This window comes from Hemiscyllium ocellatum, chromosome 3 (genome assembly GCF_020745735.1).
Source record: "Hemiscyllium ocellatum isolate sHemOce1 chromosome 3, sHemOce1.pat.X.cur, whole genome shotgun sequence".
Taxonomy (NCBI): Eukaryota; Metazoa; Chordata; class Chondrichthyes; order Orectolobiformes; family Hemiscylliidae; genus Hemiscyllium; species Hemiscyllium ocellatum.
In genome coordinates this window covers 107741319-107766052 of record NC_083403.1, presented here as the reverse complement: position 1 = coordinate 107766052, position 24734 = coordinate 107741319, and the positions used below count along the sequence as shown (strand labels likewise).

Genomic DNA, 24734 nt, shown 5'->3' with positions numbered 1-24734 from the left:
TTGAATGCATACATAAGCCCTTGCTTATGCCCGAAATGTCGATTCTCTGCTCATCGGATGCTGCCTGTCCAGCTGTGCTTTCCCAACATCACTCTTTTGACTCTGATCTCCAGCATCTGCAGTCTTCACCTTCTCCTGAATGCATAATGCCTTTTTTTCCCAAGGATGGGGAATTGGTTTAAGGTAAGAAGGGAAAGAGTTAAGAAAGACCTGAGGGGCAACTTCTTCATGTAGAGAGTGGTATGTGTATAGAATGGCCTGCCATAGAAAGTGGTTGAGGGAGATACAATAGCAACATTTAAAAAAACATTTGGATAGATACATGGATAGGAACAGTTTAAAGGGGTATGGATCAAATGAGGGCAATTGGAACTGGCTGAGTGAGAACCATGGTCAGCATGGACCAGTTTGGGCTGAAGGGCCTGTTTCCATGTTGGATTACTCAATGATTCTATGACTCTAAAAATCATCTTTAATGTAGAAAAATGCTGCATAGAGATGTATTCATCAAAGCAAACTCTTACTTGTTTTCAAAATGGTACCACGTTCATTCAAGAAGGTAGATGAGGCTTTTGTTAAACATTTGAGGTGGTATGGTGGCTCAGTGTTAGCACTGCTGCCTTACAGTGCCAGAGACCCGGTTTCCATTCCTGGGAATGCGGAGTTTGCACGTTCTCCCCGTGTCTGCGTGGGTTTCCTCTGGATGCTCCAGTTTCCTCCCACAGTGCAAAGATGTGCAGGTTAGGTGAATTGGCCATGCTAAATTGCCTGTAGTGTTAGGTGGATTAGTCAGTGGTAAATGAGGGGAATGGGTCTGGGTGGGTTGCTCTTCGGAGGGTCGGTGTGGACTTGTTGGGCCGAAAGGCCTGTTTCCACACTGTAGGTAATCTAATCTAATCTCATTTGAAAGGTCGAACCTCTGACAATGCAGCTTTTATGTGCTATTACACTGGGAATGTCAGATTAGGTTTTGGGCTCACATCTCTGGAATGGGAGTCAATGCTTTGGCCTTCTGACTCAGTGGGGACTGCACTGCCAAAGAGTCATGGCTGACTTTTTTGACAGCCAAAACACAGTTTCACCTGTGTGCCTCGAAGTGAATTAGTTCATGTTCTGTTTGTTCTTTTGTAGTTATAGTTACATTTCTGAAATAGGAGTCAGTTGAGTCATTCTCAGGTGAAGCTGGTTAACTTAACAACTGGTTTGATCCAGTTCAGAAGCATTGTTTTGGGGGCCTATGGAGGTAACTTTGTCATGGGCCAAATGAGAGTGCTTTGGAGTTGGGTGAAAACAGGTAGTAAGCAAAGATGAAAGAATGAGTTTGGTGCTCAGCCTCAGTATGGGCAGTTTAGAAAGTGATACAGTCCCAGCAGAAAGAGCAATTAGCAAATAATACCTGCAGAGTATTTTCTTACAGTTTTTAAAGCATAATATATTTGCTTAAATGAAGGTAGGGACTTTCGATTATAATAGAAGTGCTTGAAGTGAAGGAAGATCCGTAGCTTAACTAATTCTCTTGAAGAGAGTAACTGGCTTAATTGAGAGAGAAGTCATGACAGAAGACCTCAGGCCCATTGGCGCAATATGGGAAATAAGGGACACTTTCAGTGTCCCTGCCAACTATGTATGCAAGAAGTATGTCCAGCTACAGCTACTGGTTAACTACTTTGGAGCTGTGTGTGGACTCACTGTGGGGCATCCACGAGAATGTCGTGGACAGCACATTTAGCAAAATGGTCAAACCACAGGTGAGGATTACACAGGCAGAAAGGGAATTGGTGACCATCAGATAAAGTACAAGACTCAGGAAGTGCAGAAGACCTCTGTGGACATTCTCTTCTCAAAAAATTATACTGCTTTGGATACTTTTGGGGGAGGGAAAGATCTTTCAGGGGAAAGCAACATCAGTGAAGTTCATGGCACCATTTGTGCTCTGCTGCACAGGTGGGAAGGAGACTGAGGGCTGTAGTGGTAGGGGATTCAATATTAAGGGGTACAGACGAGCGCTTCCATGGCTGCAGACATGGATCCAGGATGATGTGATGCTTTCTCTGGTGCCAGGGTCAGAGATGTCACAGATCGGCTGCAAGACATCCTGGAGTGGGAGGGTGAAAACCAATGGAGATGGTACACACAGGATCAATGACATTGGTAAACAGCAGGATGAGGACCTGAAAGCTGAATATAGGAAGTTAAGCAATAAATTAAAATGTCGTTAAGTGTTGTCATCTTTGATTACTGCCAGTGCCACATGCTGGTGAGAGCAGAAAGAAGAGGATAGACCAAATGAAAAAATGGTGTAGCAGGCACCAGGACAGTACTAAAAAAGTACAGCAATCAAGCAAAACAAAAGGAAATGAAAGAGAGAGCATGAAAGAATATTAGCAAGCAAGATAAAGAAAGACTAAAACATGTTTTACCAGTATTTAAAGAGTAAAAGGATAGTTTAAGGAAAAAACTAGCACCTATTAGAGTGAAGAAGGAAACTTGTGTGAAGATGCAAAAAACATGAAAACAATTTTAAATTTTTTATATCTTCACATTCACAAAGGAAAGGGATGATATGGATATTAGTAATCCAAGAGGAGCAGTGTGAAATATTGGACAAATATTCACAATGAGAGAGGAAGTGAAAGAGGTGTTGGAATCCTTGAAAATGGATAAGTTGCCAGGGCTGGATGGATTATTCCCTGGGATGTTGAAGGTGGTCAGCCAGGAATAAGCAAATGCTCTAAGGATTATTTTCCAAACTTCACTAGACATAGGTGAAGTACCGAAGGGCTAACGGAATACAAATGTGGTTCTGGTGTTTTAAAAGGGTACAAAGGAAATGCCAAACAATTATAGGCCAGTTAGTCTTTCTTTGGTGGTGGGCAAATTGTTAGAATCAATCCTGAGAGATCAAGTAAACTGTCACTTTGAAAGGCATGGACTAGTCAGGAAGTCAGAATGACTTTGTTAAAGGAAGGTTGTGCCTTACAAATTTGATTGAATTTTTTGAGGAAGTGACAAGGAGGAGTGTAGCGCAGTGAATGTTGACTATATGGATTTTAGTAAGGCATTTGACAAGGTCCCACGTGGCAGATTGATAAGAAATGTAAAAGCCTGTGGGATACAGGGCAATGTGTTGAATTGGATCCAAAGTTGGCTGAGTAACAGGAATCAAAGGTCATTGTCAATTCTGTCCTTGAGAATGGAAAACTGTTTCAGGTGGTGTTTGTAGGGTTTGGTATTGGGACTCCTGCTATTTGTTTATACATTAATGTTTTGAACATGGGGACACAATTGAGAAATTTGCAGATGACAATGGCAGTATAGCGGATAGCTTAGAGGACAGGTGTAAATTCCAAAATGATATTGTTAGATTAGTAGAGTGGGCAGGAAAGTGGCAGATGGAATTCAACTCTAAGTGTGAAATAATGCAATTAGGGAGTAAAAGGAAAGACACAATAAATAGGAATACGCGGAGAAGGATAGATGAAGTGGGAGATATTGGCATACAAGTGCACAGGTACCTAAAGGTGGATAAGGTTGTAAAGAAGGCATATGGAATGCTCTCCTTTATTGGCAAAGGTATAGAATACAAAATTAGGGATATAACGATGAAACTGTATAAGACATTGGTAAGGTCACAATTGGAGTATTGTGCACAGTTCTGGTCACCATATTACAGGAAGGATGTAATTGCTCTGCAGAGAGTGCAGAGACAATTTACTAGAATATTGCCAGGGCTGGAGAATTGTAGCTACAGGGAAAGGTTGGAGTTGTTTTCCTTGGAACAGAGAAAGTTGAGGGGTGACATGATTGTGGTGTATAAAATTGTGAGGGGTAGAAATAGAGTAGACAGGAGGAATCTGTTTACCTTGGCAGAGGGTTCAAAATCCAGGGGTCACAGATTCAAGCTAAGTTGTGGAAGGATTAGCAGGGATGTGAGGAAAGATTTTCAATGTAGACGGTAGTGTGTCTGGAATTTGCTGCATGACTTAGTGGGGCTGATAGAAGCCCAAAACTCTTGTAAAAAGTACTTTGATCTGATTCAATGATTCTATGTCAAACTCCCTTGTTACTTACAATGTGATCAGAACTTTATTAGGGTTATAATCAGAATGTTAAGAAGACTCATCTCAAATGCATGCCACCTTCTGGAGGTCTTGGTCACTTTTTTTCCTCACAGAATCTGGGAAGTAGTCATATTTAAATATCCTATTTTAAAACAGAATTTGTGTAGTTTTCAAACAAAAGTAAAAGTAGGAGTTTTGAAGTTGTACGTTAAAGTGAGATGAGCCAATTTGTGGATTGTCACATCTCTCCTGTTTTTTCAGACTGATATGTGGAATGTCAGCCATCCAGTTCCAGCTCCAGTATCAATGTGGGCTTAATTATTCAGAAAGGCATCTTTCATTTAAAGGTCTTTTTCTTTGCTTTCTTTGAGCTTAAACTTAAGGTTGGCAGGACAGCAGGCTTAATAATGAAAAGGGAGTAGAGCTAAGTATATGTTCAGGTTAACCTCTGAAGGTTGATTAGAGAAATATCTTTTAGGAATGAGGATAACTAAAATCCAGTTGTGGCAGATGGGAAATGTATGCCTTTTTTTTCATATGTTAAAATAAAGGATGTCTATCCTCACTATCCCTCCGCTTATCTCGACTCTGTCCTGTCCCCCTTGGTCCAGGAACTCCGCACATATGTTCAAGACATCACTCACGCCCTCTACCTCCTCCATGACTTCCGATTTCCCGGCCCCAACACCTCATCTTCACCATGGACATCCAGTCTTTTTACACTTGTACCCCATCAGGAAGGCCTCAAAGCCCTTTGCTTCTTCCTCTCCTACCAATCCACCGAGTCCCCCTCCATTGACACTCTCATTTGATTGGCAGAACTGGTCCTCACCCTTAATAACTTCTTTCAACCCTCCCACTTCCTGCAGAGGGATGGCTATGGGTACCTGCATGGGTCCCAGCTATGTCTGCCTCTGCGTGGGAGAGATGTCAACCCCACCTTTTCCTCTGCTACATTGATGACTGTATCAGCTCTGCCTTGTGCTCCCATGAGGAGCTTGAACACTTAACCCACTACACTGACACCTTCCATCTTGACATCAAATTCACCTGGCCCTTCGACACTTCTGCCTCCTTCCTGGACCTCTCTGTCTCCGCCAACCAACTTAACACTGACATTTACTTCAAACCCACTGACTCCCACAACCACCTTGATTACACCTCCTCTCACCCCCACTCCTGTAAAAATGTAATCCCTTACTCCCAGTTTCTTCACCCCCTTCTGTGTCTGATCCCAGGATGAGCGATTCCACTCCAGGATAGCCCAGATATTCTCCGACTTCCAGGATCGTAATTGCATCTCCTCCATTTCCTTCACCTTCATCCTCGAACCCCACCTCACCAACCGCAGTAAGGATAGAATCCCCCTAGTCCTCACATTCTATGCCACTAATCTCCAAATTCAGCATATCATCCTATGACAATTTTGCCACCTACAGTCAGACCCCTACACCAAAAATATATTTCCTTCCTCACTCCTATCTGCATTCTGTAGGGACCATTTCCTCCGTGACTCCCTTGTTAGGCCCACAGTCCCCACCAACCTTCTCTCCACACCTGGCACCTTCCCTTGCTGCCATAAGAGATGCAAAACTTGCACCCACACCTCACCCCTCACCTCCATCCAAGGCCCCAAAGGATCATTCCAAATTTAGCAGATACTTACTTGCATATCCTCGAACCTCATTTACTGCATCCATTACTCTCGATATGGTCTCTTCTGCATTGGAGAGACCAAGCACAAATTCGCGGAATGGTTCAGGGAACGTCTCTGGTCCATACGCACCAACGAACCCCACCTTCCAGGATAGCCATCCATTTCAACTCCCCCTTCCACTCCTATCATTACATGTCCATTCTGGGCATTCTCCACTGCTTAAACAAGGCCATCTGCAAACTGCAGGAGGAACATGTCATCTTCCCTCTTGGGAGGTTACAACCATATGACCTCAACATTGAATTCACCAATTTCCAAATCTCCCCTTCCCCCACCCCATTCAAGATCTAACCCTCCAACTCAACTCTACCCTCTTGACCTGAACTGCCTGTCCATTTTCCTTCCCACCTATCAGCTCTACACTTTCCACTGACCTAGAGCGAGTATCTCCTATCTTTGTCCACCTATTACCATTTCCACTACCTTTCCCCCAGCCCCATCCCTGCCTCCCCTTATTTATTTCTCAGCCCTCTTCCCCCTTCCCAGTCCTGATGACGGATTAAGCATGAAATGTTGACTCTCTTGCTCGTCAGATGCTGCCTGACCTGTGCTTTATCCAGCACCATACTTTAGCGACTCTGACGTCTCCAGCATCTGCAGTCCTCACTATCTCCTACCCTTACTATTCACCAACAACAATAAATTTTATGTACACACAGCGCCTTTACTGTATTAAATTAAACCAAGGTACTTCACAAAAGAGGTGTAAAGCAAAATTTAACGTTGAAGCACCTAGAGAAATATTAAGGTAGACAACCATAAGCTTGGTCAATGCGATGGGTTTTTAATAAACATCTTAAAGGAGGAAAGAAAGAAAAAGAAAATCAATAGGACAGATGTTGAGGTCCAGAGTTTACAGTCCCACCAACTGAAGCTGCCAATGATGAAACAAATAAAAGTCAGGAATGCTTATAAGGCCAGAATTAAAGTTGTATAGCTTTAGAGTCATACAGCACAAAAACAGATACTTGGGTCCAACCAGTCCATGCTGCACACAATCTCAAACTAAACCAGTCCTGCTCCTGGCCCATATCCCTCCAAACCTTTCTTAATCATGTAGTCATCCAAATGTATTTTAAATGTTGCAACTGTGCCCACATTCATCACTTCGTTAGGAAGTTCATTCCATACACGAACCACTTTCTGTGTACAAAATTTGCCCCTCAAGTCTTTTTAAAATCTCTCTCCTCTAGTCTTGAAATCCCCAAATCTATTGGGGGAAAAAAACCACCTACTATTAGCCCCATCTCTATCCCGCATGATTTTATAAACTTCTATAAATTCACCTGTCAACTTCTATGATTCAGTGAAAAAAGCCCCAAGCTATCCAGCCTCTCCTTATAACTCAAACCTTCCATACCAGTCAACATCCTGGTAAATCTCTTCTGATCTCCCTCTAGCTTGATGAGGAACAATTCACAAATTGGCTCAGGGAATGATGTGGAAACAAGGATGATGATTTTAAAATTTGAGCTGGTATTTAAATGGGAGCCCATGTAGTTCACCGAGCAAAAGGGTGGTGAGTGAACAAGTGTGGCTTAGGACAAGTGAATAACCTCAAGTTTGCAGTGGGAGAGAGGGCATTAGTATGTTAGAATACTCAAGTCTAAAGATAGCAAAGGCATGGATAATGATTTCTACAGAAGATGAGCTTAGCCAATGGCAGTATTAGGCGTTGTAGCAGGCATAGAATAGATAGTCTTGGGAACCAGATTTTGTGGGAACCACAAACATTGGCTTTCATTGCCCAGATATTTAATTTGAGGAATTTTTTTGATAAACTGGATTTAGACAAGCCCCATGACACTTGGATTTCTTTTGGACTGATCATGATGCCATCAATTTTAAGTGTTGCGTTTTAATATCTTCTTCTGTCTTTTGTTTCCAAAGGCTTCATTCCTAAACAAAGTTCACTAAATGGTCTAACTTGCAAACAATAGTTCAGCAGTGTGTTATTGGAGATGATAAGAGAATATGGTAGGCTTACATGTACTCTCCAGCGAGTTATGTATTGTTTAATCTTATCATGCCGGCTATTATGAACTAATTGGGAAAGGCTTCAGCAATCCGAAGCACAAAGGAACTAGGGAGTCCTAGTTCAGGGTTCTCTTAAGGTTAACATGCAGGTCCAGTTGGCAGTTAAGAAATTAAATTCAATGTTAGCATTCATTTCAGGAGGCTAGAATACAAAAGCTGAAATATACTGCTGAAGCTGTAATAAACTCTGGTCAGACTACATTTGGGATACTATGAGCATGTTTCGGTCCTGTATCTGAGGAAGGATGTGCTGGTATTGGAGTGGATCTAGAGGAGGTTTACAAGAATGATCCTAGGGATGGAAGGCTTGCTATATGATGAATGATTGAGGACACTGGGTGTGTACTTGATGGAGTTTAGAAGGATGAGGGGGATCCAATTAAAACAAATGGAATACTGAGATCCTGGATTGAGTGGATGTGGAGAAGATATTGCCATTAGTAGGAGAGACTAGGACCCAAAGGCACAGCCTGAGATTGAAGTGATGACCCTTTAGAACTGAGATGAGGAGTAATTTCTTCAGCCAGATGGTGGTGAATCTGTGGAACTCATAACTTCCACAGCCCTCTGCAGCAAAGTTATTGAGTGTATTTAAGACAGAGATAGATTTTTGAATGGTAAAGCGATCAAGTGTTATGGGGAGAAGACAGGGGAATAGGGTTGTAAAACATATCAGCCATGATCAAATGATGGAGTACACTAAATGGGCTTAATGGCCTAATGCTACTCCTATGTCTTTTGATCTTATGGTTTTCCTGGGATCCCGGCCAATTTTTATTTCTCAACCTACATATATAAAAGTAGTTTGTCTGCTCATTATCAGTCTGTTGTTTGTAGCAGCTTGCTATTGGGAAATGGTTCACATTTTCTACATTCTAGCAATGCCTACACTTCAAATTGTGCTTCATCACTTGTGAAGAATTTGAGATTCCTGAGTTCATGAAAGGTGTACTATAAATTCAAGTTCTTTCTTCTTATCTCATGTATTCCTCAAACCTCAACCCTCTGCCAACCAATTAGTGGCTCACAGGTCTCCAGTAGTCTGATCTTTCCTGTTCATTATCCCATCTCTCCCAATTTTCTTGAGGAGTTTGGGATCTTCCTGCTTCTGCTCAGTAACTGGTACTGTCCACCTAACTTCTACTTAAAAGAAGAGTCTAATGGAGAAATTGATTCAAATAATGTTTAAGTTTTGCATTTATATTTTTGTTAAAGATGCCTAACTTTGAGTAGAAATCTTTGTATCTCTGACTGTTTGGATGACGTGCAGCTGAGTAAGCAAGCCACTGGTCCAAACATTCAAAAATCAGCAACCATTTCTTTTATACATACAATTTGCACCAGATATGGAATCTGTACCCAAAGTTCAGGAATGAGCTGAGATCAGTAATGAACTGATATGTACAATGAGCAAACATCAGTGATGAGGAGAGATTAGATGTGAGCAGAAATTGATTTAAATCAATGAGGTTAGGTGATGATAAACTGAAATTGATGAGGAATTGGGATCAGGGATGAGGTGAGGCAGTGATGAGCAAAGATAGAGGATGAGCTGAGCTAGGATCAGGAATGAGTTTAGGATCAGGGATGATTTGAAATTAGGGATGAGTGAAGATCAGGGATAAGTAAAGACTAGGTGAGGTATGGATGATGATTTCATCCAGACAAAGTTGGATGATGATTTCAGATCAGTGGTGATAAACTGAATCAGTAAGGTGCTTGGAACGGTGATTAGGTGAAGCAATGAGAAGCCGGAATTGGCAATGCATTGAGGCAATCAGAAGCAAAACTTAGAGATGAGGTGAAATCAGGGATGATGAAAGTCAGCAATGAGCATAAAAGGCGATGAGCTGAGACTAAGGATTAGGTGAAATTGAAGATGAAGTAAGATCATGTCTATCTCCACCATAAAGAGAAAGTATCAACACTTCCTCAGGAGCTGCAGAGCGAATGACATTCAGGGTGCTACCATGGTGCTTCATTACACCAGTTCTTTTATTATCTGCCACTGGACAGGCTTGTAGCTGAGAGTTTTGAAACCTTACTTCAGGAAAAGAGGGTAAAATGCCATGCTTAGCTATCTGTTCCATTGGTCTACTTACCTTTTAGTTAATTCCACCAAAAGTAAACGTTCTTTTATTGGAAATTCTCTCCTTCCTTTTCCCTGATATAGTTATGCCCCTATCAGAGACCAGAACACAAAGTACTCAGTGGCATGACTGTAACAACCATCCAAGAGGACCAGCAATACGTCAACAGCAAAACGTAGAGAACAATACCACAGTTTCTGCAATCTTTGCTGGAACGCCACAGAGGTAAGCTATCGTTGTCTTGTGCTGATAAATTATAAACTCTACAAATTTACAATTCTACATACGTTAAAGTCGTACTGTTGGAGCTGAGTGTTAGCATGCAGGGGTTTTTCTTGTCTCTCACACTCATTATCCTTCCCACATATTGTCCTTTCCAATCTTTGTCCCTTTCCACCTTGTCTTTCACACTTCTTGTCCCTCCTGCTCTTTATATTTCCCACTCTTTGCTGCTCCAAATCATTGTATGTTCTCTGACAGCTCATTGTCCATCTTTCACCTGACAATACATTCAGATTTTAGCAATAGGTGAACTGAAGTATCAACAGAAATGGATAGTGTTACAAAAATAGGCTGGGCCAGCATGAAACAGTGCTATGGACAGGAATGAAATTAAAGGCATTGAAAAAGATTCAGCCTAAGCTTCTTGAAATATCTGCAGTTTTGATCAATTAGGTTAGATATACTGAGTTCTTCGCCTTAGCAAGGTCCCTCACCAGTGAGATGTAGGGTGAAAAATCCCAGGTGTGCTGTGCTATATTCACTTCATTGCTTTCAGAATCTACCCTATTATGTCAGCTTGATCAATTGAATGCCCTTATTCTTGGACTCTTAGCATTGGTCCACATCTCTTTTCTTTATATAAAAAAACACAATGTTCTGGAAAGATTCAGAAGATTTTGCAGCATCTTTGGAGAGAGAAACAGGGTTAACACCTTGATGACACTTCTTTAGAACTTGCAAACAATTTTGTAATGGATTTTGACTTCTCTTTTGTTTTTTTTTTATCTGGACTGGGATTTATTTTCACTACTGAAATTCACTTCAGTTTTTCTCATGTGAAATAGTAATTACATTGCTGATTCAGTATCTGCATGACAGCTTTTGAGCTAAAATTGAATATTTAGCTGTATATAACCATCACCTGGTGTTGGAAATAGTAAATTATAAATGTAATAGAGAATTCAGCAGAACTGTCATTATCCAAAGAGTGGTTAGAATATGAAATTCACTACTATTTTGAGGACAGCAGAATAGATACGTTATTAGAGAGAAGAGAATAGGATATGTTTATTGTGTTAGATGAAGTGGAGTGGGAGGCTGCTCATGCCAAACCACAAACACAGGAATAAAATGGCCTGTTTTTGTAGTGTATGTACTGTATAATTGTATATGTTAGCTATACTGTGCTTGACTGAGAGTGCTTGCTGCTGGTGCTGGCAGTCCCCCTAAATAACATCTTACACTTTAAGCACAGGTTGATATAACAAAACACCTATTGAGCTATTCACATCCTAAGGGGCTTTGGATCACCAGTTCCAGCTTCAACTCATTTTTATTTCTGTGTGTTAACAATAGCATCTAAAGTGTTGCAAGCCAGGTGAACCAGTCCTCAAATAGCTTCAAATAAAAATAAAGAACTGCCTCTATGTTATCCATTGTTTTTTTTCCTTTCTCTTATCTGAATAATGTAAGAGACTCAATTATACACTCTGGTTAGTTGTAGGTTAGATTAGTAGTTAGTTGAGTTTTGCTTTTTTTTTCCTCTCGGTAGTTTTCTTTTGTTAAATTTTGGTTATTATATATTTAAGATTTAATTGTATATCAATGTTTGTACTTGAGAGTTTTGTTTATTTTTGTAAACTTGTAAAAATGTTAAATTTCTAATAAAAATATCTATAAAAAAAACTGTCAATGCTGGAAATCTGAATCAAAAGCAATAAATGCAGGTGAAACTCAACAGGTCTGGCAGCTGCCATGTACAGCCCCCCACTTCTATCTTTTACCCAAAATCCAGACAGGACTGCACAGGCAGACCTGGTCTGTACCCACCCCACGGAACTTATTTCTTCGTACCTTTTACTTGATTTTCTCTCTCCCATCCAGTCCCTTCCCATGTTAACATGTGATTTTTCTGATGCTTTTCAAAGATTTCAATATTTCCAGTTTGCTGATCCCAGTTCTTTCCTCTTCACCATGAATGTGCAGTGCCTTCACATGCCCATCCCTCACCGAGATGATCTGAGAGTTCACCTCTTCTTTCTTGAGAGAAATCCGGAGCCGTCTCCATCCACCGTCACCCTCCTCTGCCCGACTGAGATGGTCCTCACTATGAACAACATAGCTTTAACTCCTCACTTTCTGTAGATCAAAGCTGTGTGTACCCACACTGTTATGCCTGTCTCTTTGTAGGTTATGTGTAACATTCCGTGTTCTAGCCCTACTCAGTTTTGTTTCCAACTTCTAACTCTTCTGCTGCCTTCACCTCGTCTGTCTCCGACTCCTTCCTTTCCTTCCTCAACATCTGTCTCTATTCTTCAGGATAGCCTGACCACCGATATTAAACCCACCGACTCCCGCAATTATCTTGACTATACATCCTCACACCCTGTATCCTGTAAAAATTCCATTCCATTCTCCCAGTTTCTCCATCTGTTGCATATAATCTAATGATGCCACCTTCTGTGGTGTTGGTGGGGGGAGGTGACAGGGGTCTCAGAAATGTCTACCTTTTTCTTCAACCCAAGATTCCCCACCTCCATGGTTGACAAGGCCCTATGCCATATCTGACCCATTTCCCACATTTCTGCGGTCACCCCTTCCCTTTCCTCCCTCAACAATAGAGTTGCTCTGGTCCTCACTTTCCACCCCACTAGTTTCCGTATCCAAAGTATAATCTCTAGCGGGATGCTACCACCAAACACGCATTCCTGTCTCTGCCCTAGTCAGCATTCAGCAGGGACTATTGCTTCCGTGACACGCTGGTCCATTTCTCCTTCACTCCCAACACCTCTCCATGGCACCTTTCCCTGCAATCACAGAAGGTGCAATTCGCGCCTGTTTACCTTCTGCCTTCTCGTTATCCAAGGCGCAAGTCCCATCTTCCAGGTGAAACAGTGATTTACATCCACCTTATTCAATCTAGAATACTGTATTTGCTGTTCACAATGTGGTCTCCTCTACATTGCGGAGATGAAACACGGACTCAATGACTTCTTTGTCAAACCCCTCAGGTCTGGCTGTTACAATGACCCCAAGCTTCCATTTGTCTGCCATATCAACCTATTATTATGTTTCCATGTCAACACTTCTATCTTAGGTCTGCTGCAGTGTTCCAGTGAGGCTAAATGTAAGAATGAAGAACAGCAGCTCACCTTCAGCCTTGGTACCTTACAGGCTTCAGAACTCAACAATATCAGAATGTGAACATCCTCCTCGATATTCGTTACCTACACCATGTTACGACACGGGGTAAACTGTCCTGCTTAACTTTAAAATCAGCAACACAGAAAAGATTTATCCCGTGCACTAATCTGTAAAACATCAATAAGCCAAGAACTATTTAATGTAAAAATTAGCAAGTTTATTTCTTAAAGTATAAGAGAATATTAATTAACAACTATTTACAATTCCTTCCTCTAACCCATCTTTTACCTTCCCTTCTATAATACCAGTCTGATAAAACTCCCAATTAAGATTTACAAAACAACACTTCCTATCTCAAAATGAGGCAGCTTTCAGTTTTCTTTGAATTCCTGTCTTCTTTTTTTCTTCTTGGGGAGTCTGCTTCACAGGTTACTGATTGATAAAGGTATCTTTTAAGAGAGCTATTTTCTGGGAAGTGTGAAGATGTCATTGGCTTGGCAGTTCTCCTCTTGATTATTCAATTTCCCCCGGTCTTATGCCCCAAAGCATCGGATTGTGTCATTGGCTTTAAGATTGTCAATATACTAAATTCAAACTGGATTGGAGTTTGGTATTTTGGGGGTGTAATTTAAACTGATTGGCATAATTCAAATCTGTTTTGTCATTTCCAGGCAACCAGCTAATCAAATTGTTTGACCAAATGTTACATGATTTTTTTTCAGAACACTTGGTTCTGTCAGGTAGTTTTTGCTAGCTTTTAACTCTCTTTAAGGTATAGTACATCCACATCTTTATAACAACCCAAAGTCCTCTTTTGAATAAGTTGCTACTGCAGACACAACCCATTTTCAATGACCTACGCTGCTTGCTAGCACCCCACCCAACATTTATCTCTCTCAACTTAGATTGTGGGTGGCACGGTGGCACAGCGCCAGACACCCGGGTTCAATTCCCGCTCAGGCGACTGACTGGGTGGAGTTTGCACGTTCTCCCCGTGTCTGCGTGGATTTCCTCCGGGTGCTCCGGTTTCCTCCCACAGTCCAAAGATGTGCGGGTCAGGTGAACTGGCCATGCTAAATTGCCCATAGTGTTAGGTAAGGGGTAAATGTAGGGGAATGGGTGGGTTGTACTTCGGCAGGTCGGTTAGAGTTGTTGGGCTGAAGGGCCTGTTTCCACACTGTAAGTAATCTAATCTAATCTAACCTTATCACCAGCAACTTTTTTGCTTATCTTTTTTTATTTCCTCTTTCTCTCTCTGGACTCGAAACATTAGATTAGATTACTTACAGTGTGGAAACAGGCCCTTCGGCCCAACAAGTCCACATCAACCCGCCGAAGTGCAACCCACCCAGTCCCCTACATTTACCCCTTACCTAACACTCGGGCAATTTAGCATGGCCAATTCACCTGACCCACACATCTTTGGACTGTGGGAGGAAACCGGAGCACCCGGAGGAAACCCACGCAGACACGGGGAGAACGTGCAAACTCCACACAGTCAGTCGCCTGAGGCGGGAATTGAACCCTGGTCTCTGGCGCTGTGAGGCAGCAGTGCTAACGACTGTGCCACCGTGCCGCCCACTAATTAATTCTGTGTTTCACTCTACAGATGCTGCCAGACCTGCTGAGTTTCTCTAGCATATTCTGTTTTTGCCTTAGATATCCTAAGTTTAGGTAGAGGTGCTCAGTTCTGACCACTTAAATTCTTGTGAAACAATTTACAGGTCACGAGGTAACCGAGGAGAACAGAACCATGCTTGTTCATTACACTGGGATATCTCCATGTGTCCAAATGATAGTCTAAGATATGAAGCTTCATCACATCATGATACCTCTACTGGAGCCACACACTTCTTTGTAGATGAGCTTGGTAAGTTTTTTGGAGGTAATTAAATACAAGTGCTGTTCATAGGATGGAAACTGATGGCATATTGGTTACAAATGTTAGATTGAATGAAAGGCCAGGCACAGATAATGATATGCTGATACTTTTCCTAAGTTTTTTCCTCTATTTGTTTTTTTGTGACAACATTTCCCAGTTAAAAATGAGGTGAAGTTTTAACTGGACTTGAAGGACACTGTGAAGTATCCCAACAGGGCTTGCCTTCTGATTTCCTTGCACCCCTTTTAGTGGGGACATTCCTTAGATAGATGTGTCTGCTGGGATTCATAATCAGGATTTGAAATGGACAATGGAGTATGAATGAGCTACAGTTTTGTGCTGCAAATTTATCAATGTAAAATCCTTGCTCCAATACTGTTGTATTATGGGAAAGGATTCACTGGTGGATACATAAAATGAAAAAGTACTTGGGATGCGTTATTCACTTCTAGGACTGGCCAGCATTTATTGTCTGTCCCTAGTTACCGTTGAGAATGTGGTGAGCTGCTTTCTTGAGCCACTGCGGTCCATGTGCTGTAGGAAGATCCTCTTTACTACTAGCGGGGCAATTCTATGATCTAGCATACTACACTTGCATTTGTGTATTATCATAAACATTGTAAAACATTCCAAAATGTTCCACAATAGCACTATCCCACTAAACTTGAGATCAAGTCCCACAAGGAGGATAATAGGACAGGTCAACAAAAGCTTGGTCGAAAAAGAGTTTCAAAGGAAGGGCAAGACGTAAATTAATGAAACGATTTAAGAACCAAGTTCCAGGGCTGATGGTATGGCCACCAATGGCAGAATAGTAAAATCTGGAATGTTCAAAAGGCCAGATTAGCTATTTGCAGAGATTTTGGAGTGATGTAAGGATGGAGTAGATTTCAGATATAGGGAGGAATGAGTTCAGAAGGAATTTAAAGAAAGATGTCAATGATATAATTGAGATATTTCTATAGAGCATTTGGTATGAGATGAAGGGCATGGTTAAATACTGTTATTATTAATTCCTAGGGGCAGTAAGATCATACACATTTGGACATGAAAGCAGAGGTTTTGAAAATTCTTTGGATCATCCTCCAAGTTCAGAACATATTCATAGTTCATGGTGAGTGCATCTGATTTTCACAATAGTTCCACAAATAAGATGCAGTCCTGTGTTGGAACAATTCAAGGTATTTCTCTGAAAACAAAGAGTTGTATATTGAATCAGGAGAAAGTAATAAGTTAATCACAGCACCTTAATTATTCTTATCCGGTTCTTAGAAAAAGGACAATAGAATAATAATGATTCAGATAGAGGCCATTCAGTCCATCATGTCAGCACCTGCTTTCTGAATGAGTTTCTGACTTGGCATCATTCTCCTGCATTTTTCCCTGTAACTCTAAACATTGTTTCTATTTAAATAATCATCTAATTATCTCTTGAATGCCTCAATTGAACCAGCCTTCACCATTCTTCCAAGCAGTGCATTCTAGACTCTAACTACTCACTGTTAGAAAAATCTCTCATCATATTTCTTTTTTTTGTAAATGATCTTAAAACTGTGGCCTTTTTTTCAATCTTTTAAGAGGTTTATCTTTATCTATTCAACATAGCCCTCACATGATTTTGAAAACTTCTAAGAGATCTCTTTTTAGTCTTCTCTTCAAAGAACACAGTTCCAAATTCTCCAATCTTTACTGAAATTTCTCATCTGTAGAACCGTTCTTGTAAACCTCTTCTGCATTCTCTTCTATATATTTCACATACTTCCTAAAATGTGGCATCCAGGTCTAACTATTGTTTTATACAAGTTCAGAATTAACCCTCCTTGCTCCTGTACTCTATTCCCTTATTAATCAAGCAGAGAATATTGTATGCTTTAAAATATTCACATTACCTGTCCTGTCACCTTTACTAACTTAAATGCATGTACACCCAGTTCTCAGTGCTCCCTTTATTTAATATTTAATACTGTATCTCTGTTTTCTTTCTGCCAAACTTACCATTTCTCCCCACTGAACTTCATCTGCCACCTATTTTCCCACTTACAACAACTTGTTAATGTCCTTTTGTAATTTCAAGCTGAACACCTCACAGTTTCCAATTCTTATTAGTTTTGCACAGTCTGCACACTTAGAGGTTATCCTCTACACACAAAGATATATAAAACAAGAAAAGAGAAATAGGTATCAGAATATATCAGTTCACTTTGGCTTGGCACAAATGGTATGTGTCAATGCTCAGTTCTTTTTAGGAAGTTACCAGTTACCTTTTTTCATTGGCTGTTGGATCTCACAAGATGATTTTTGACTCTTCCTTTGCACTCCCAGCATCATTATTTATGAGTGGAGATAAGATTACCACTGAATCACCATAGCTGATACCGTTTATTGATGCTTCAGAGTGGTTTGACATACAAATGGAATGCTGTACTTTACTTATGGAGGACCCTCCCACAACGGACTAGAAACCATCCTGCAGCTGTACAAGCCTAAATTAGATTACATTTGGAGTACTTTCAGCAGTTCCAGGCACCACACCATGGCAATGATATTATGACTTTGGAGAAAATGCAGTATGGGTTTTCCAGAATTATGAGTGGGGTCATGAGTGGAGATTACACACGCAAGACTTATAGTTTCAGGAATTTAGAAGATTCGGGAATGATATGATTGATATTTTCAAGATATTAATGGGAATGAATAAGGGAGACATAAACCATTTCCACTGACTTTAGAGTTAAGGAATAGGGGCATAGTCTAAGTATTAGAACCGAAGCTTTCAAAGGTGAAATAGGAAACACTTCTACACAAATGAAAGTGATAGACATTTGGAACTCATTTCCAGACACAACAATGCTAAATCATTCACTAATTTAAAATCTGATATTGGTAGATTTTGTGAAACTAAGGCCCCATTCTGTCATGCACATGAAAAAAAAAATTCCATGGCACCATTTCAATGAGAGATTCTCGAAATGTTCTTACCAATACTGACACTAAAGACAAATTATCTCATCAGCTTTAAAAATTGCTTTGCTGTGTGCAAATTAGTTGCTATGTCTCCTAAATTACAGCAGTAACTACATTTATGGCATCAACTGCATTTCAAAAATACTTCGGTGAATAGCTGTACACCCTTTCTTTAAAGCCCTTTGAGAAATCCTTTGAGTGGAAAAATTGCTACACAAGTGCATATTTCTTTTTCTCCAATTGTGATAAGCATCATGAAATTGCTTAAGGATCACCTGATGAAGGAGCGACGCTCCGAAAGCTAGTGTGCTTCCAATTAAACCTGTTGGACTATAACCTGGTGTTGTGTGATTTTTAACTTTGTGCACCCCGGCATCTCCAAATCATTGCTCAAGGATGTTTCTATGCTTACCACACCCACTAGATGGTGCTGTATCCCCATCATTTCAACTGTGAACACTGAATAAAGACCCAGGAATTCAAGAGAAATAATAATGCAAATGTTCAGAACTAAATTTATTTTAAAATATCGAATGTCTTCTATTTCTTCTCCCACAAACCTTCCTCCATATCTCTCTCAGTGTAAGATGTGATGTTGTGGTTCATTGGAAATCTCAATTGGTGTTGATGAGTTTCTAATTTTTCTCCACCAAATTTAGGTATTTCTATATCATCAGTATAGAGGCTTAAGAGGCAATTTAATTGATATTTCAGATGAATGCTGCAAATGTGTTGCTGGTCAAAGCACAGCAGGCCAGGCAGCATCTCAGGAATAGAGAATTCGACGTTTCGAGCATAAGCCCTTCATCAGGATAGATAGAGAGCAATTATTTTCTTTGTTGGGAAAGTCCAGAAAATCTAGACCACAAGCTGTCCTAAAGTATTTTACAGCTAATTATTTTTTTAATAGCCACAGCTGTAGTACAGGAAACATGACCATCAATTTGCACTCACAAATCTCCCACAAATATCAGCTGACCAGGTCATCTGTTTTAATGATAGCCAGAATTCTCAGTTCCGAAAGATTATTTTAAAAATGGAAAATGTCTTCGAATGAAAAGATAGTTTCTTGTATGCTGCTCACAGGGGAGTGATCCATCATGTCATGTGTGGGAAGCAAATAGCTTCTGTCATTCCTAACAGTCACAGTCGAACTGGTTATCTCTTTGAAATGTACTGGATATGTTACTCTTAAGACAATGCTTCTCAATCTTTTTCTCATCGTGACCCCAGTTTAGTAGTCGAAATTGCTGAGATCTCAGACCTGCAGGAAGGAATGTGGATGTTTGTGAGAGCAAGGGTTTATGGGAGGGACCTGTGAGAGTGGCAGCAGGGAAACTCCTAAGGAAAGAGCGCCTACCAATGATGGCAGGGTGGCTCAGTGGTTAGCACTACCGCCTCACAGCACCAGGGACCTGGGTTTGATTCCACCTTCGTGCACTGTCTGTGTGGAGTTTGCACATTCTCCCTGTGTCTGTTTTTCTCCCATGGTCCAGAGATGTTTATGTTAGATGGATTGGCCATGCTAAATTGCCCATAGTGTCCAGGGATGTGCAGGCAAGGTGGATTTGCCATGGGAAATGCAGGGTTACAGGGATAGGATAGTAAAGTGAATCGATGTAGGAAGCTTTTTGGAGGGTCAGTGTGAGCTTGATGGACCAAATGGCCTGCTTCCAGACTGTCAGAATCCTATCGTTCTTCCTTCCTACTAAATTTTTTAGGACATGATTCCGGCTACAAGATTGGGCAGTTAGACCGCATCCACATTGAAAAGAAACACATTTAAAGAGACTTTGCAGCTGCTACCACTTGGTCAGGGCTCCTGGGCAGCCGTTGCTACATTGGAGTCCACAACCAACATTTGGCCATTGACCCACAGTTTGAGAAGACATGCTGTAAAAATGTGACTCTCCTTCCCTTAATACTAAGTACTGTCAGGATATGACTGTCACGAGCGCTTGATTGGAGTGAAGGACACATTGCAAGAAGAGGTGTGATCAGAGTTCTCCTAAACAGCAAGACAAATGTGAAGATATCAAAATCATGAGGAGGTTTGGTAGAGGAGATAGGGAGAGAGACTGCTTCCACTGGTACAAGGATCAATAACTGGAGGACTTGAACTTGTTGGTAAAGAACTAGATGTAACATGAGGATTGTTTTTAATTCAATGAGTTTTTATAGTCCAGAAGCCACTGTTTCAAAGGGTGTTGGATGCAAATTCAATAATAACTTGCAAACTAGAACTGCTTAAATATTCGATTTGAAAATAACGGGTCTATGGGGAATTTGCTGGAAGCGAGAGTAATCAGGTAGCTGTTTCAAAGAAGTGACACTTACGCATTGGACCAAATGTCCTCCTAATGCTCTATTATTATAGCTTATGATTTTAAAAAAATAGAATCTGTTCTTTTCTACAGAGAGCTGATCTGTTACTTTTACTAACTTCACTTTCTTTTTCTTTTAACCATTCTGCTGTTTGGTGCAGCATTATGCAGTGTGATATCTTCACAGAAGGATCAACAATGTGCCTAATGATCCCAATAGGACACTGGGGAATTGCAAGCTCCATAAATTTACATCCTGATAATGATTACCTTGATGATGTAGTTCCTTATTTTTGTGGTTTGCAATTAAATGTAATATGCAAAAACCCATTAAAAAGGAATGTGACTTTAAATGACAAAGGGTTTTGAAAATGTAGCCAGCAGAGAAACCTCAGGCAGCATCATTTTTCACATGTTTATCACTGCAGGGATCATCAGTCCAACTCTCGCAGTTCCCCTTCAGATGGACACAATGCTGCAGGGGGGAGAACAGATGAGCTACCCCAGCAAAGACAGCCAGTCATATTGCAGAGAATGCGAATTAGAAGATATTCAGAAACACATCAGGTAGGTGCTGAGCACGTAGACCCTTTACACCCTCTTACCTGCTCATAGGAGTACAAGAACAAACTGAATATTAGATCTGGGTGAACAGAATAAGACAGGAGTGGCAATGGTATCCCCTCAAATTTTGCTGGGTTGGTAAAACTTCAGCAGTAGATATTTTACTCTCTTCAGTTCCAACACAACAGGAACTCAACCCTGGACACACCCATACAAACATTTCATCTAATCTCCTGTAATTTAAAAGAAAATGCGAAGTAGTTCCTATCTCCTCCGTTCTGATTGAGGAGGTTTCTTCCCATCTTAGTCCCAAATGGCTGATTTCTTATCCTGAATCTGTGACTCTTTGGGAACGGACCACTCTAAGGCTGGTGAAGAACAATTTAATTTCAAGGTAATATGGTAAAAAAAACGCAGTGAGTCACTTAGAGCGGGAGTAACCTAAACTCAGAATTTGCTGGAAAACCTCAGCAAGTCTAGCAGCATCTGCAAAGCGAAAGCAAGAGTGATGGCAACTAGGAAGTTGGTATATATTTGATTTGATTTATTTATTGTCATGTGTATTTTGCTGCAAAACAGACAAATAAACCAAAAAAGAATATAAAGGCATAATAATGAAGAGAAAAAGTTCAACTTTACAGTCCTTCTTGTTAAGTGCTCAGCCATGGGCTGGAGCTGCAGCCATGAGTCTCCTTGCTGTACCGCTGGAACAAAAGTCACCGCATTCAAGCACCATCTTGTCTCCACCAACGTTGATCCCACTGTGAGTCCTTGCTAGACCTCACCAACACAGCAACCACAGCCACCGGGTCCACCACCAGCCCAGATTTGACTCTGTTGCCACCAAAATTCCACTCTGGGCCTACTGCACTGATGCAGCAGCCACTGATTCCCCTGGGCCCATGCGTCTGTACCGGATGCAGATATCCAAACTAGCCTCTGCCTCAGCAGTCATAAGTCATGTCTGGGCCCACCTCATCGATGCAGAAGTTGTCAGGAATCCAAACCCGTCTCTGATGCCTCCGCCTTGATTCCATGCTGGGCTCACCTCACCTCACCTCACCGATACCATCGCCATGGCCAAGCTCTTCACAAGATATAAGTAAAAAGAAGAAAAAGATGAGAGAAGAGAATAAAAAGTAAAGAAAGGTGGATAGAGCAGTGAGGCCTGGGCTTAGGAGCCCTGCTCTGTCACTACCTTGGATTTTAACTATATACTAGAGAAGGGGAGGGTGGAGAGGGAAAAAGTAAGCAATAGATAGAGATGGAGCCATGGTAGAGAGAAGACCAATTGGGTAGACAAAAGAATGAGTAAAGGTCAGGCTAGGAGAATGAATAGCTGCTAATGAGCATCGTAACAGGTTGTTAATGTCCATGTGATGACAAGGCCAGGTGTGTGGAAGTTGGGTAAGGAGATGGGAGAAGGTGCTCAGGCACTAAAATTATTGAACTCAGTATTGAATCCAGAAGATTGCAGAGTTTCCAAGCGGAAAGTGAGGAGCTGTTCTTCCAGCTTGTGCTGAGCCTCACTGGAGCACTGTTGCAAGTATGAGACAGAAATGTTGGCCTGGGGACACAATGATGTGTTGAAGTGGCAAGCAACCAGTAGCGATGGACGAGATCACATGAAGAACAGAGAATACATTAAACGAGATTGAGTGAAGGAGAAAGTGAGGATTGCAGATGCTGGAACTCAGAGGGGAAAGTGTACTGCTGGAAAAGCACAGCAGGTCAGGCAGTATCAGAGGAACGGGAGAATTGATGTTTTGGGCACAAGCCCTTCATCAGGAATGAGGCTTGTGGGTCAGGTCTGAGAGATAAATGGGAGGGGGATGGGGTTTGGGGGGGAAGGTAGCTGGGAAAGCGATAGGTGGATGAAGGTGCAGGAGAGGTGAAGGACTCCCTCCACAACTCCCTCGTCAGGTCCACACCCCATTCCTGGCACCTTTTCCCACCACCGTGGAGGCGCAAAGCCTGCGCTCACACCACTCCCCTCACCTCCGTCCAAGGCCCCAAGGGATCCTTCCACATTCACCAGAAATTTACCTGCGCCTCTCCTAGTGTCATCTACTGCATCTGTTGCAACCGTTGTGATCTCCTCTTCATCAGGAAGACAGGATGTCTTCTTGTGGATCATTTCAGAGAACATCTCTGGGACACCTGCACCCACCAACCCCACCACCCCGTGGCTAAACACTTCAACTCCCCCTCCCACTCTGTCAAGGACATGCAGGTGCTGGGCCTACTCCATCGCCAAATCATTACCACCTGACACCTGGAGGAGGAACATGCCTCATTTTCCACCTTGGGACCCTGCATCCACACAGGATAAATGTGGATTTCAACAGCTTCCTCATTTCCCCTCGCCCCACATTATCCCAGTCCCAAGCCTCCAACACGGCACTGCCCTCCGGACCCGTCCATCACTCCCCCCAACCTATCACCTTCTCCCTCACCTTATTCCACCAGTTGCTTCCCCTGCTTCACCCCCCCGAACCCCACCCCCCTCCCATTTATCTCTTAGCCCCGTCCCATAAGCGTAATTTCTGATGAAGGGCTACTCCTTGGATGCTACCTGACCTGCTGTGCTTTTCCAGCACTACACTTTGAACTCTAGATTGAGTGAAGTACAAGTAAATCACTGCTTCACCAGAAAGGTGTGTCAAGGGCCTTGGATACACCTCACTCAATCTAGTATAGGCTCCATCTCTGCCTTTTGTTTATCCTGTTCTCCCCCCTACCCCCCCAACCCTTTTCTGAAATATGTACCAAACTTTTCATAGCTGCCATCAGTTCTGAAGAAGGGTGATTGGACCCGAAACATTAACTCTGCTTTCTCTCCACAGATTCTCCCAGATCTACTAATTTTTTTCCAGTAATTTCTGATTTTGTTTCTCATTTCCAGCATTCACAGTTCTTTCATTTCTTTCTGTATTTTGGTTGGTTGTTCTCATTTTAAATTAATCCACCTTTCCTTTTACTCTGAAGGATAGGGTTGGTAATCGTGTATCAGCTGTTAAAGTAATAGAGGAAAAGTCCAAATGGAGACAGTCCTACAGATTTTGGATTTTACCCGGCAAATGGGTGGAAATTCGTTATGATCGCTTGGCTTTATTGACTTTACTTGACAGGTATATGGTTCTGTTCTTTGCTTTTACCGATATAACATTTGTTGCAACTCTATTATTACACCCCCCATAAAATAGTCATGTTGTAGATGTTATTTCCTTATGATGGAAATTGCTTTAATGAAGTAATCACAACTAAACAAAATATGGAACCAGATAAGTATGGGCATATGCTACTGCAGCAAGATCACCTGTTAATAATAGATGAGGGAGGCCATTCATCTAATGTGTCTAATATCCTTTAAGGAAGGAACTCTGCCATCCTTACCTGGCATAGTCTATTTGTAATTTCAAACCTGCAGCAATGTGGTTGACTCTTAACTGCTCTGTGAAATGGCCACTCAGTTCTCAGGCAGTTAGGAACAGGCAATAAGTGCCAGTGATGTCCATATCCCATGTATGAATAATAAAAAGAAATTTCCAACTTGAGAATGAAATTTCAGCATTGGCTCCTCAATGTTCCTTTATATTTCTCTTCCATTATTCTGCCTGGAATAAAGTATAAAAATTGTGATAATAAATTTCTGATATGTGTCTTGAATTTATTATTTAGACTTCTGGTCTCTTGTCTCATTTAGAGTAAGTAAGTTTCTAGATTAAC

General features: G+C 41.4%; 1 protein-coding gene across 1 annotated transcript in view; it reads left to right on the top strand.

The window, feature by feature from the left end:
- Positions 1-24734, top strand: part of LOC132835855 (pecanex-like protein 1) — a 276852-nt gene that overhangs the window by 73117 nt on the left and 179001 nt on the right. The window contains exons 7-11 of the mRNA XM_060854954.1: positions 9989-10130; positions 14996-15141; positions 16174-16267; positions 20870-21008; positions 23994-24136. Coding sequence (XP_060710937.1) covers positions 9989-10130; positions 14996-15141; positions 16174-16267; positions 20870-21008; positions 23994-24136 — 664 coding nt within the window. The remainder of the gene's footprint in view (positions 1-9988; positions 10131-14995; positions 15142-16173; positions 16268-20869; positions 21009-23993; positions 24137-24734) is intronic.